The following is a 13,542-nucleotide window of genomic DNA, read 5'->3' on the forward strand; positions in this document are numbered from 1 at the left end:
CAGTAAAAGGGAGCACTTTCCCTTTTCCTCCATTTATTATTCACTTATTTATAAGAAATAAAAACTCATGGATTCTTACATATTCAATGGGTCATGTTACCATTTGTGTTGGTTTTTTAGAGCTGTGATACGACAGACTGATCGATTTAAACAAGAAAAACTTACTCTCTCGTAGTTCTGAGACTAGAAATCAGAGAACAAGGTGTCAGTAGTGTTGGTTTCTTTTGAAGGCCTTTCCTGGGTTGGGATGGCAGTGTTCACCATATATATCTTCACATGGACTTCCCACAGTAAGCATCTCTGTCCTCATCTCCTCTTCTTACAAGAACACCAGTCATATTGGATTAAGGCCCACCCATATGACCTCATTTTACCTTAATTAACTCTTTAAAGGCCCTGTCTCCAAAACAGCCACATTACAAACTACAGGGGTTTAGAACTTCCAACATATGAATGGGGAGGGGGGGGCACAATTCAGATCATAACACCATCATTATTAACTTGGATGCTCAAATTGTCTAAAACTTGACAGATTTCCCTGTATGAGTCACGGCGGTAGACAACTATAGTCTTCACGGTGTGTAGAGGCCTCCCTCCCTCCCTTCTCTACCTCACTTCTCCCCTTTCTTACCCTTCCCTTCCCTTCTTCCCCTCTTCTCTCCCTCCCGCAGCATAGGCCTGACAAAGCCTGGGCTGCCCAGCAATCAACTCACAGATCCCTTCGAATGAAGAGGAGACAGGGAGGAGACGGGGGATCTTTGAGCAAGTACACTTTGTAACATTACAATAGGCACTGTAACTCACCTTCTAACATTATGTCCAGGGTTACTGTGCCTCAAGGAAAGAGAAGTATTTTGTTTTTGTTTTTAAATATTTTATTTATTTAGTTGACAGAGAGAGAGAGATCACAAGTAGGCAGAGAGGCAGGCAGAGATAGTGAGGAGGAAGCAGGCTCCCCGCTGAGCAGAGATCCCAGGATGCTGGGATCATGACCTGAGCCAAAGGCAGAGGCGTTAACCCACTGGGCCACCCACTTGCCCCAAGAGAAGTACTTTGAAAGTGGCTAAGGATTTGGCTAGATTCCAAGTCCCTGGGCAAAATTACAGAATTTGTGCAAGGAAGTTTAGGGGGAGAGATACGTGGATGGACCTTTCAGTATAGGCCAAAATTTGGGAAATATTTATGTCTTGTTTAAATGCTATTAAAAGGACTTCATAAACTGTGCTGCCATAACAAAATGTCATTAACTGGATGGCTTAAATAACATATTTATTTCTCATAGTTCTGGAGACTGGGAAGTCTAAGATCAAGGTACCAGCCAATTTGGTTTCTGGTGAGAACTCTTGCTGGCTTGCAGATGGCAATCTCCTCAGCGTGTCTTCACATGGGGCTGGGGCAGGGGAGACTTTTGTTGTTGTTGTTGTTAAGATTTATTTAGTTATATTAGACAGAGGGCAAGTGGTGGGGGGGCGGGCAGAGGGAGAAAATCTTCAAGCAGACTCTCCTGCTAAGTGTTTGACTCAAGGCAGGGCTGGATCCCATGACCCATGAAATAGATCAGAGCTGAAACCAAGAGTCAGACTCTCAACCAACTGAGCCATCCAGGCATCCCTGGGACTTCCTCTTCTTTTTTTTTTTTTTTTTTTTTTTTTTTTTTTTTTTTTTTTTAAAGATTTTTATTTATTTATTTGACAGAGAGAAATCACAAGTAGATGGAGAGGCAGACAGAGAGAGAGAGGGAAGCAGGCTCTCCGCTGAGCAGAGAGCCCGATGCGGGACTCGATCCCAGGACTCTGAGATCATGACCTGAGCCGAAGGCAGCGGCTTAACCCACTGAGCCACCCAGGCGCCCTGGGACTTCCTCTTCTTACAAGACCACAGTCCTAACACATTTGGGCCTCACCCTAATAACCTCATTTAATCTTAACTACCTCCTAAACCTACCTCCCCACTGAGTCACATTGGGGGGTAAGGGCTTCAACATATGGATGGGGTACGGAGGGGACACAAGTCAGTCCACAGGCAGACTCCCACTTCAGAATATGCTCTTTTTTTAAAGTTAAAGTCACATTTAATTTTACTTAGCTAGTGAAAGTTTTCCAAAACTCCATTCTTCCTTGAAAGAGATGCAGTAACTCACAAATTAGTTAAATATGAACACTATCTTGAAATTCTCTGAATCCTAATGCTTTCATGCTAAACCAGGGCTTACTGGGCCCAGTTATAAGTACCCACTTTCCCCCCATCAATTATCTTTTGGGAGTTGACTGGGGTATCTTACTTTTCCTTGGCAATAATTTATCAGCCAAGCCATGGTCTCTTCCATTTTCTTCAGAGGAAGCATTTTATAATCAGGTGAACAATAATAATCTGGTATCCTGTGGATGGAAGTCTTTTTCATGAGCCCCTCAATGCTTGCTCAATGGGCTCAGGACTAGGATGGCTCTAAGAACAGAGAAAGAAGCCCTACATGAGCTCGACTGCATGTTCCTCTACTTAACATGATTTACCTGGCTGAGTGCCCAGTTTGCCAGCTGCACTAACAATGACCATAGTAAGCCTCCGAAATGGTACCTATACCTTGAGCGGCCCTATGACGCACTTCGTGAACGAATTATAGGACCTCTTCAGTATTTTTTTTTTTTTTTTAATAGACATAGGGTTAGGGGCACCTGCGTGGCTCAGTGGGTTAAGCCGCTGCCTACAGCTCAGGTCATGATCTTGGTGTCCTGGGATCGAGTCCCACATCGGGCTCTGCTCAGCAGGGAGCCTGCTTCCCTCTCTCTCTCTCTGCCTGCCTCTGTCTACTTGTGATCTCTGTCAAATAAATAAATAATATCTTAAAAAAAAATAGAGATAGGGTTAGATTTGTTTTTCCTGTACATCATTATAGTATCATCAAGACATTACACCAAGACACTACATTCATTATCTTATCAAATAACTCATTTCACTATGAGACAAGTAAGGTAATGGGTTAATTTCTATGGGATTTACTGGTCTTTTCATCTAACTCCACAGCCAGAAGCTAAACCTATAGGATGATGGAGGGGCACATTAAACACTCAGTTATGGCACCAGCCAAGAGAAAACATCTTTGAAGGTTGGGGTACTGCCCTATGGTTTGCAGAGCATGTTTTGAACCAGTGACTAATAAATTGGACTGCTTCTCCAATGACCAGTATACACAGATCTGGGTCTTGCTCTCCAGGCTTCTTGTTCATTTGGTAAACTACAACATATGCTTAACTTCTTATGCTTAACTAAGCTAGTTTGTTTCTGTTACTTACAACTTAATTATCTAGACTAATATACAATACTTACCCTACCTCCCCTCTCCCTGACCACTCTCCTTCTTAGCAATTACTTGTCCTATCTTAATCCTTCAGTCTTACTGTGATAATACCTGAATATAACTTATACTGTGATTTTAAATGCTGATAGTACCTTGATGGGAATAGTTCATAAATCTTTTCACCTCCAAGTACTCCTTTTATCATTTTTCTTCAACATAGCCATGTTTTGATGTTGTCCCAAATTTGCATTTATTATTTCACCATTAACTGATTCTGATCAGTATTACCATATTAAATTAATTAAGTTCTAGTTAAAAGCAAAAACATCAGTGTTTTAGCTTATGTATCACACCTTTATTAAGGAAGAAAGTACATGTACATGGCAGGCTTTTCAAATTATTGAAGATAATATGTAAAATGTCACATTATAGAAGATAATATGTAAAATGTCACATTATAGATACATAGGAACCCCATTTATACTAAAATTTCAAAAACTGACTCTTAGAAATATAAAATAACCTAAAAACAAACATTTATAGACATCATCCTACGTTCCAAGTTTTACTCCTTCACAGTAAAATAGTGAACAAAGTACTCTGGGTTCTTCGTATCCAAGAGTATAAAAAACATATGCTCCTTGGATGGAAAAATTGTTTTTAAAAAAAAAGGAGAAAGCATTTCTCTGGCCTATTTTTTTAATCCAGTGCAGTCTGGAGCATTTGCAGTCTGGACAGAGGGCATAGAAGAAATATTTTGAATTCCTTATTATTGTCCTTTAATGGTTCAGAATTCTTGTATTGGTGTATCTGTGTTTAGTTAGTTGAAACATATCCAACATTCATTAGGTTTACAGGCTATTTTAACTTAGAATGCCCATCCCTTACTCTCTTCATCAGATTTCTAAGCATGTATAATGTCTAGGGTGATTTAAGACTGTAAAGGTTGGGTTAAACAAATAGAGTTCCAAATTACAGTTGACCTTTGAACAACACCACTTAAACATGGATTTTTTTTTTCTGGTACAGTACTATAATGTACTTTCTCTTACAGTTTTCTTAGTAACATTTTCTCTTGTTTATCATAGAGTACATAATATATAGAATATAAAAAATGCATTGTTTATGTTATTAATAAGGATTTTCTGGTCAGCAGTAAGTTATTGTAGTTAAGTCTTTGAGGAGTCAAAAATTATACATGGATTTTTGAAATGCATGGGGGGGGGTGAGTGCCTCTAGCCTTTGAGTTGTTCAACAGTCAACTGTACTAATGGGCTGCTTCCAAATCTGGACATTGAATAACTCATAGCTGATGATAATATAATCGTTTTAACTGCTTAACAATAAGGGGATGGGCTAGTGTACAGAACTAATGAACATCAAATGAACTTGTTAGTATTTGCTCTAAGAGGGAATGCAGCCTGTCACTTTTAATTCCAACAGCAAGTATGAACTTTTGCACAATGAAAGCAGGTGCTGCAGAGTTCTCAGAAATTTGGAGCAGCAATTTTAGTGAATGAAAACCGAAGTCTTGGGTTAATTCTGTTCTATCCCATTTACCTGTTGGTATTTTTTTAAAAATCACTCTGAAATGCTACCAACTGATATCCAGAAAAACAAAAATAATATCTAGATGGCAAAATCCTTCTTAAAGCGTATATACTTCCCAACTTTTTAGTATGAAGATTTTCAAACTCAAAAACGTTGAATAGTGAAACTACCACCTATGTATCCTCCACTTTAAATTCAACAGTTGTTAACACTTCACTGCATTTGCTCTAATGCAGTAGAGCAATCTGTTTATCTTTGTTTTAGATTTTATTTACATTTATTTCAGCGACTCAAAAAGAAGCTGCAGGGGCGCCTGGGTGGCTCAGTGGGTTAAAGCCTCTGCTTTCGGCTCAGGTCATGATCCCAGGGTCGTGGGATCGAGCCTCGTGCCTCGTATCTCGTATCGGGCTCTCTGCTCAGTGGGGAGCCTGCTTCTTCCTCTCTGCCTACTTGTGATCTCTGTCAGATAGATAAATTAAAAAAAAAAAATCTTAAAAAAAAAAAAGCTGCAATCATGACACTTCACCCATACATACTTCAACAGACATCTCTTTAGAATAAGGGTATGACTTAACGCAGTTATTTTTAATAATAGTTAAGAGTAATCTTTTAATGCAGGGGTCAGCAAACGATGGCCTGCAGGCCAAATCTGGCCAGCTGCTTGATTCTGCAAACGTTTTATTGGAACACACCCACTATATATTGCCGGTGGCTACTTTTGTGCTACGGCAGAGCTGAATCGTTGCCACAGAGAACATATGGCCCCAAAGGCGTAAAGTATTTATTCTTTGGCTCTATAGGAAAAGTTTGCCAATTCCTGCTCTAATAAGCACAAGTGTGGAAAATTTTATAAAATCTTCTTGAGTCAAAAGATATGTCATTTTTGCATGGTAAGTGCTTCTTCCCCTAGTGTATAGGTTTTGTAAAGTTGTGAAAGACTTCAGATGTGGGTGGGTGGCTATGGTTGGAAGGTTGAAGAGATGAGAGTTGGAATGACGAAGAGTTCTAACATTCACTGCATATGTGTTCTGTACAAGGCCCTACGCTAGGTGCTTTATTTTTTTTTTAATATTTTAAAAAAGATTTTGTATTTTATTTATTTGACAGAGAGACATCACAAGTAGGCAGAGAGGCAGGTAGAGAGAGAGGAGGAAGCAGGCTCCCCGCTGAGCAGAGAGCCTGATGCGGGGCTCCATCCCAGAACCCTGGAATCATGACTTGAGCCGAAGTCAGAGTCTTTAACCCACTGAGCCACCCAGGCGCCCCGGCTAGGCGCTTTAGACATCATTACGTTTACTGGGATCCTCACAATACTACAAGGTAGACACTATTTTAGTTTTCTGATGAAGAAACTGAGGCTTAGGGAGCTTAGACAATTTGCCCCAAGTCATGCAGATATTAAATAGAAAAACTAAGAACCTAAGACTGTCTCCAAAGAAATGTAGCAAAATCAGTTAAGATTCCTTAAGCAGAATTCTCAAATATTTTGTGATCATGTTTCATACATAAAGTGCTTTGGGCTTCTCTGGCTTCCAGTACAAGACCCTAGTAAGATTGCTGGGATCTTTAAAGTATATCAAGGACATATATAGTTAGGACCAGAAACTTGTTATAATGAAAAGCACCCCAGATAAGTCTTACCAAGTACTTTAGTTATTTAATCTCTAAAATGGGGGTACTGGGGCGCCTGGGTGGCTCAGTGGGTTAGAGCCTCTGCCTTTGGCTCAGGTCATGATCCCAGTGTCCTGGGATCGAGCCCTGCATCGGGCTCTCTGCTCAGCAGGAAGCCTGCTTCCTCCTTTCTCTCTGACTGCCTCTCCACCTACTTGTGATTTCTGTCTGTCAAATAAATAAAATATTTAAAAAAAATAAAAATAAAAAAAAAAATAAAATGGGGGTACTAAAAAGCTTTGAAAATATAGGGCTCAATATAAAAGTATAAAGCCTTATACTTAAAGAACAAATTAATATACATTAAAAATAATTAAATTTTATTAAATAATATATTTTAAAAAACCAAATAATATACATTATTTCATTTTTGTCTTTACCTAAGCAAGTATGCCTCAAACTCAACTTGGTTATCTCATTCTTCAGTTTTTTTGTGGTTTTTTAAAAGTAACCTTTATCCCTAGCATGGGACTCAAACTCACCACCCCAAGATCAAGAGATGCATGCTGTACCAACTGAGCCAGCAGGTGCTCCCTATTCTTTACTTCTCAAATTCTAATATTTATAAGAATCCCCAAAGATGCATATTAAACACAGATTCCTAGGCCTCATCAGGGATTTCTTCTACATACCTGGGTGGAGTCCAAGAGTCATAATTCAAGGTATTTTTTAATCAGGTGATCTGGCAGCCATACTTTCAGATATAACTGGTGTTTCAAAAGACCTATTTAAAATCACCACTTTATTATTAAAAAGGAACTTTACATAGCAATTCATGCTATACAATAATTCAAGTAGTACTGAAACATGTAAGGTAAAAAAATGTCCTCTCCTCACCCACTCTCCTCATAACTTATCCAGTGGTTAAGTTTTGGTGGTTAGCTTTGCAGACTTGAATTTTCTATGCATATACAAGCACATATATTAAGAATGATAGGGGCGTGTGGGTGGCTCAGTGGGTTAAAGCCTCTGCCTTCGGCTCAGGTCATGACCCCAGAGTCCTGGGATGGAGCCCCGCATGGAGCTCTCTGCTAGGCAGGGAGCCTGCTTCCCCCTCTCTGCCTACTTGTGATCTCTCTCTGTCAAATAAGTAAATAAAATCTTTAAAAATAAATATTAAAAAGAACAGCTTTTTTAAAAAAGTGCTAAAATCAGGACGCCTGGATGGCTCTGTTAGGCGTCTGCCTTCTGGTGGGGTCTTGGCCCCAGGGTCCTGGGATGGAGTCCCCAGTGGTGTTAATTGCTCAGGAGGTAACCTACTTCTTCTGCCTACCTCTCCCTCTGCTTGTGTGCTGACAAATGAAAAAAAAAAAGGTGCTGAAATAAGGGGCGCCTGGGTGGCTCAGTGGGTTAGGCCTCTGCCTTCAGCTCAGGTCATGCATGATCTCAGGGTCCTGGGATCAAGGCCGGCGCTGGGCTCTCTGCTCAGCTGAGAGCAGAGAGCAGCTCCTCTGCTCAGCTGCTTCTCCCTCTCTCTGCCTACTTGTGATTTCTCTGTCAAATAAGTAAATAAAATCTCTTTTAAAAAATGTTGAAATATCCTTGTTCACATGACTTTGAGAAACTGTGATTGTTTCTGTAGGATATATTCCTAAAAGTTGACACACGATAACGACTTACCTACCGGTACTGGTCCGATTTTAGTTTTTTGGTACTAGCGAGAGACGCTCTGTGCGTGCTATTTTGGCCCATCCGTCACTGGACATTGATACCAAGGTCCAACGTTCACAACAAAAACATTTGTAAATTAGGTCTGTTTATTGAGCTCTCTGAAAATTCGGCTTATAAAGTTGCGCTAACACCGCCACCCAAGAGGTGCGTTTGGGGAAGTCTGCGTGGGGCTCCACCTTTCTCCGAGAGGCCGGCAACTTGGGCGAGGGCAGGAGAGGGCACCCAGCTGCTTCGGCCTGAAGGGAACTGACGCAGGAGGTTAGATCCAGGAACTGAGGCTCACCGGAGTCCTCCCCAAGAGACGCGGCTTCGGTATAGATAAGCTCAGACGCTCTAAGACCATAGTCCAGCCGCCGCCGCCCCTTGCCACTGTCCCCTCCCGCCTCACTCTCAGTCGGCTTCTCCAACTCCCTCCTGGTTTGACGTTCCCGGTTCCTCAGTCCGCAACTCGGAGCAACACACTAATGCAACTTCAGGACCGGCAGGAAGAGGGAATGCGCAGCTGTACCGCCATTCCACCTACCAGAATCAACAGCAGTCAGCACCGCCCTCGTCTTTTTGCCCCGCCCCTTCCGCCTGCGGCTCACTTCCGGTTCCGACGACTCGGCTCGGCTGTGAAGAGCTTTGCATTGTGGGAGCTCTTTCCTTTCTCTCTCCCGGCCATTTTGGCGGCTGCTCTTGGTGAGTGGGCTCCGCGGGGCCCAGGTTTCGGCAGTGTGGGGATCCCAGCGAGTTGCCGTTTGGAGCTGCTATCCTAAACTTCCTGTCCTGTCCTCTGTATGTTCTAGGTTGGGGCCGTCCCGCACCTAAGACAGGAAGATGGTGGCCGCAAAGAAGACGGTGAGTGAAACACGCCGGGGCCGGAAGCCGATTCACGTGGAAGACTTGAGTCTTGGCCCCGGGGAGGCAGATCCGAGCACACTGGGGAGACAGCATGCCCACTGGCATAGAGGGGCTCAGGAGGAAGCCGAGTGGTTCTCTCAGTGATTTAGGACCCTAGACTTAGGAAGTTTATTAAAGGGCTCGGTTTCCAGAAAGCTGGATGCTGTTTGAGATGGTTCAAAAACAAGGCCTTAAGGTCCGTCTGAAATGTTTGCTTTGTAGAAAAAGTCGCTGGAGTCCATCAACTCCAGGCTCCAGCTCGTTATGAAAAGTGGAAAATACGTGCTGGGGTACAAGCAGACTCTGAAAATGATCAGACACGGCAAAGCGAAGCTGGTCATCCTCGCCAACAACTGCCCGGCCTTGAGGTAATGGAAAGGAACCTGGAGGGGGTGGGTCGCCCACTGTATATTGATCGGAGTGAATACCCAGGAGTGCTAACCATGGGCAGTCTGCGTAGTACGAATTCGGTTTTATGTAGAATTTTTACAAGCGAGCACTTGGAGAATTCACGGTTTCTTAAGTGGTGTTTGGGGCTGACCGCCATCATGTTTTCTCGTTGTGGAAGCTTCTCTTCGGGGGAAAAAAAGTGTGGCAGAGGGGTAAAAACCACAGAACGTCGAAGTTTGAGGGAAGCACAGACACATGCTTGTATTTCCATGTGTTTTGTGTCCTGCCTTTTTGGTTATTTCTTGAAAAATCATTTTTTGAACTCGTTATCGTGTAGAAGAGCTAATAGGATAAAAGTTGAGGCGGGCAGTGGAGCTGCAGGTTTCTAGTTCCCCAAGTGTTTGCTTGACTTCACTGTTTGGAAAGTGAGCTTAGTATGGAAAATAAGTTAAAGAAACTTGGACTGTGGAGTTCCCTACGGCACATTGATTTTTCTGTGGTAATGCATAACTTCACAGGATTTTAGGTAGGGTGTCTGTACATAATTGGCTTTCCTGGAGTACTCCATCCTCCATGCCATCCTGTGGTTTGGTCTTCAAGCTTAACCTCCTATGTGCTTCTCAGCACAGTTACTGGTCATCTTGTTAAATGCTGGTTCTGATTTCGTGGGTTTGGGATGGGACCTGACATTATGCATTTTTAACAAGCACTCCCACGACTGCTGGTCTGCGGATCCATAATCTGAGTAATGGTGCTGTTCTATTAGAACTCTTCAGATTTGTAAAACCTTCAGTGTCCACCTGTTCAGTTGACACAGAAGTGTTAGCTTTGTGTAAATAACATCACTCCCCATCTAAGATTCAGCACCGGAGAGTAACAGAAACAGCTTATCTTTTAAAGATAACATGTGCTTGAATTTGGAACCTTCACTTACTATTCTGTGCCTGAATGTCTTCATTAGTTATAAAAAATGGAGTATATACTACTTAGGAGGTTGTCCTGGAATTCTATGAAGTGTCTGGTGACTAGTGATTGTTAAGTAAATACTTTATTTCACATCTTACTCTCTTTTCCATGAGCATAATTTACAAGTGTTAAATGTAGATATTCAGAAGATACTTGATGATTCTTGCTGATACTTACGGACCCTATTCTTACAGGGGATCAAAGGAAAGGATGGTTTGTTTTGGCTAATGGATATGGTACTTTTTTAAAGAGTAACAACTGGTTTAGTTACTTTTGGAAAGGCTTACCAACATTAAAACTAATGAAGAAAGTAGTGACATTTTATTTGTCAGTCATTTGTGACCCTATTCATTTGCTTGTCTTCTGGTTTCTGAAGGAAATCTGAAATCGAATACTATGCCATGTTGGCCAAAACTGGTGTCCATCACTACAGTGGCAATAATATTGAATTGGGCACAGCATGTGGGAAATACTACAGAGTATGCACGCTGGCTATCATTGATCCAGGTATTTTTTTTTAAGTCAGAATAATTTTTTTCCTTTATAATGTAATTACAGGTATTCTTTGCTATACCAATGTCTGATCCCTAGGTTCAGATACTGAGAATTTGGATAGAGCAAGTGATATCCTGTAGTTTTATTTCACAGAGAATTGATAATGAATATCAATACATTGTAATAGATCTTGTTATAAGTGAAATCTTTTTACTTTGAAATGAATTTGGTTTGAAGCACTTACATAATTAGGACCTTGGTAAAGGTGAAATTATAAATGGGGAGAGTATTCAAATGAAATAGTTGAAGAAAGGAATTTTTACTGTCTGCCTAAGAACAGATAAAATTAAGTTGAGGAAAAGAAGTTCCTACAAATACAGATCATGTTATATTTTGAACTTACGAGTTTTTAATTCATAAAATACTGCGAATATTCTCGCTGTTCTGATTTTGTAATAATCAGGGCAGGCTAAACATTCGCTATATTAAGACCATGCATGTGTCCCCAGACCTAGTTCTTTCCCTAGGTTTGGTTTTATCAATGCTGGTGATAAACCACGTCTGATTGATAGATATATCTTATATGGGAAATGCCTATGACTAGGTATCTGATCATCTTGAGAAATGACAGCAAAGCTAGTGTCAGAACTTTTAAAGATAACCATTGCTAATTTGATGATTACCAGTTGTGATTAAATGACTTGTAAAACTATTGTGTTTTATTTTCTAGGTGATTCTGATATCATTAGAAGCATGCCAGAACAGACTGGTGAAAAGTAAATCACACGCAATTTTTCTTTAATAAAACTGGCCACAGCTTGTTTTAAAAACATGGTATTTGTTGCCGTTTTTTCCTTTATATCTTTTTGTTTCCATACCCTTTCTGAAGATAGGATTTGAGGGGATAAGGCAGTTAGATGTGGTGGCAAGACTTTTTGGTTAAGAACTCTATGTCCCAGTATTTGTTTTCCTTTTTATAAAGGGAGTGCAGAGTTCCTTTCCTCTACTAGATTTTTTTTAAAGATTCCAGTCTTTTAAAAGTGTTGATACTATTGGCATTTTATATTTGAGTATGTTTGAGAGGCAGCAAAGATCAATATGTAGAATTTAATCAGAATTGCAGTTTGTAATCTGGCTTAGATCTACAGATTTGAGTAGTAGAGAGGGTAAAATGAGATTTGTACTCCCCTTCCAAAATTTTGTGTGTCTGAGAAAAGTTTTATTGAACTTTAATGAAGGATTTTTTTCTATGGGTGTGCAATGGTTGAGATAGAAGATCTATACTTGGAGCGCTTCAGAAGAATCCCAGGTCTTCAATAAGTGCTAAGTCCACAGTTGCCCAAAGTTTGTTTTATATTTTATTCCTAGAAGATACATTGTGAAGTATGTTTGGTGTTCAGATTTTGGGGAAACTGCATTCCATATCTTCCAAATATGTCGGACTGGAACCCTTTTCCCTCTTTTATTTCCTTGGGGACATTTTCAGGAGTTACTTGGGAAAAAAATATATCTTGATTTACGGAGTCATATGTTGCTGGTAAAGTATACTCTACACATCCGTGCTGGGCTTTCAGGCTGCAGCCGTGTCAGAATTAACCTTTTCTTTTGGACTTAAGATCTTAAACAAAGATCTTAGCTCGTAGGCAGTTCAAGTAGTAGATGAGTGAGACATAGGAGATGAGGATGCCATCAGTACATTGTACAGAGTGTCCATGTCCCAGTATTTACTGAACTTGGAATCACAAGAGTCCTTTTTTAATAGCTGTGGAACAACCACGGGTGGGTGAAATTCCCAGTTTTGTATAGGAAAGGGAATGGGTTGATACTGCATGATTCTAATTTGTGTCTGAAGTTAATCTGAGGTCGTAGATAAAATTTGAAGAATAGTTGTAACTAACTAGTTTTCTTACTGATTGTTCAGTTAACTTAGTATTTCTCAATCTGGGAGCACTACTGACATTTTCCCATGGGACAGTTCTTTGTTGTGGAGGACTGGATACTGCAGGATATTTCTCATGGTTTTCCATGTTATGATACCCAAAATATTACCCCATGTTTTCAAAAGTAGCATCTCCTGGTTAAGAGCCACAGAGCTGTGGAACTCTGTTAAGCATTCTAAAGTGCTCGTATTTTCATATCTAGAGACTAGTGTGCCCAAGGTGGTTTAAGATGTTTGAAGTTTGTCCTTGAAAAGAATTGCTTGGTCAGAGTATTGCTGGCCTCTAGTGTTATTAGTCTGTTCAACGGTTGTGAGAACTGTTTGTCTTTGGGTTAAGTAAGTTTGTGTGCTTATTTTCTACTTGGTAAATTTTGCCTTTCAAATTGAGCTTGCAGTGATACAGGTTAATTTTGGATTGTTTTTCCCTCCAGGTTGATAAGTTACAATTTAATTTCTTCAGGAATGGTTTCTGTAGGATACAATATCACAGGTACCAGTATACCATTTCTTTGTAATGATTCTGTTGCAGGATTTTTGGCTGCAGGCATTTTAGAATGATGGCTTTTAGGAAATAATTTTGTGATTTCTTGGGGCTTCTGTATAGTGATAATACACTATAAGGTCATTGAGCTTTTGCCTTTATCTGTGTTTTTTGTGTACTCATTGTTTAGGAAGAAAGGAA

At 40.6% G+C, this 13,542-nt stretch overlaps 1 protein-coding gene and 1 non-coding gene across 2 annotated transcripts; both read left to right on the plus strand.

The window, feature by feature from the left end:
* The first annotated feature begins 8,780 nt into the window (after positions 1-8,780).
* RPL30 (ribosomal protein L30) lies at positions 8,781-11,756 on the plus strand. The gene is made up of 5 exons (XM_059165955.1): positions 8,781-8,869; positions 8,977-9,028; positions 9,293-9,438; positions 10,803-10,933; positions 11,652-11,756. Exons 2-5 carry the CDS (start codon positions 9,008-9,010, stop codon positions 11,699-11,701), a joined length of 348 nt encoding a protein of 115 aa, XP_059021938.1. The 5' UTR covers positions 8,781-8,869; positions 8,977-9,007; the 3' UTR covers positions 11,702-11,756.
* LOC131828430 (small nucleolar RNA SNORA72) lies at positions 11,346-11,477 on the plus strand. Its single transcript, XR_009352438.1, has one exon. It is a non-coding gene; the product is annotated as a small nucleolar RNA SNORA72 (small nucleolar RNA).
* Positions 11,757-13,542: the final 1,786 nt, after the last annotated feature.

Source organism: Mustela lutreola, chromosome 3 (assembly GCF_030435805.1).
Source record: "Mustela lutreola isolate mMusLut2 chromosome 3, mMusLut2.pri, whole genome shotgun sequence".
Taxonomy (NCBI): domain Eukaryota; kingdom Metazoa; phylum Chordata; class Mammalia; order Carnivora; family Mustelidae; genus Mustela; species Mustela lutreola.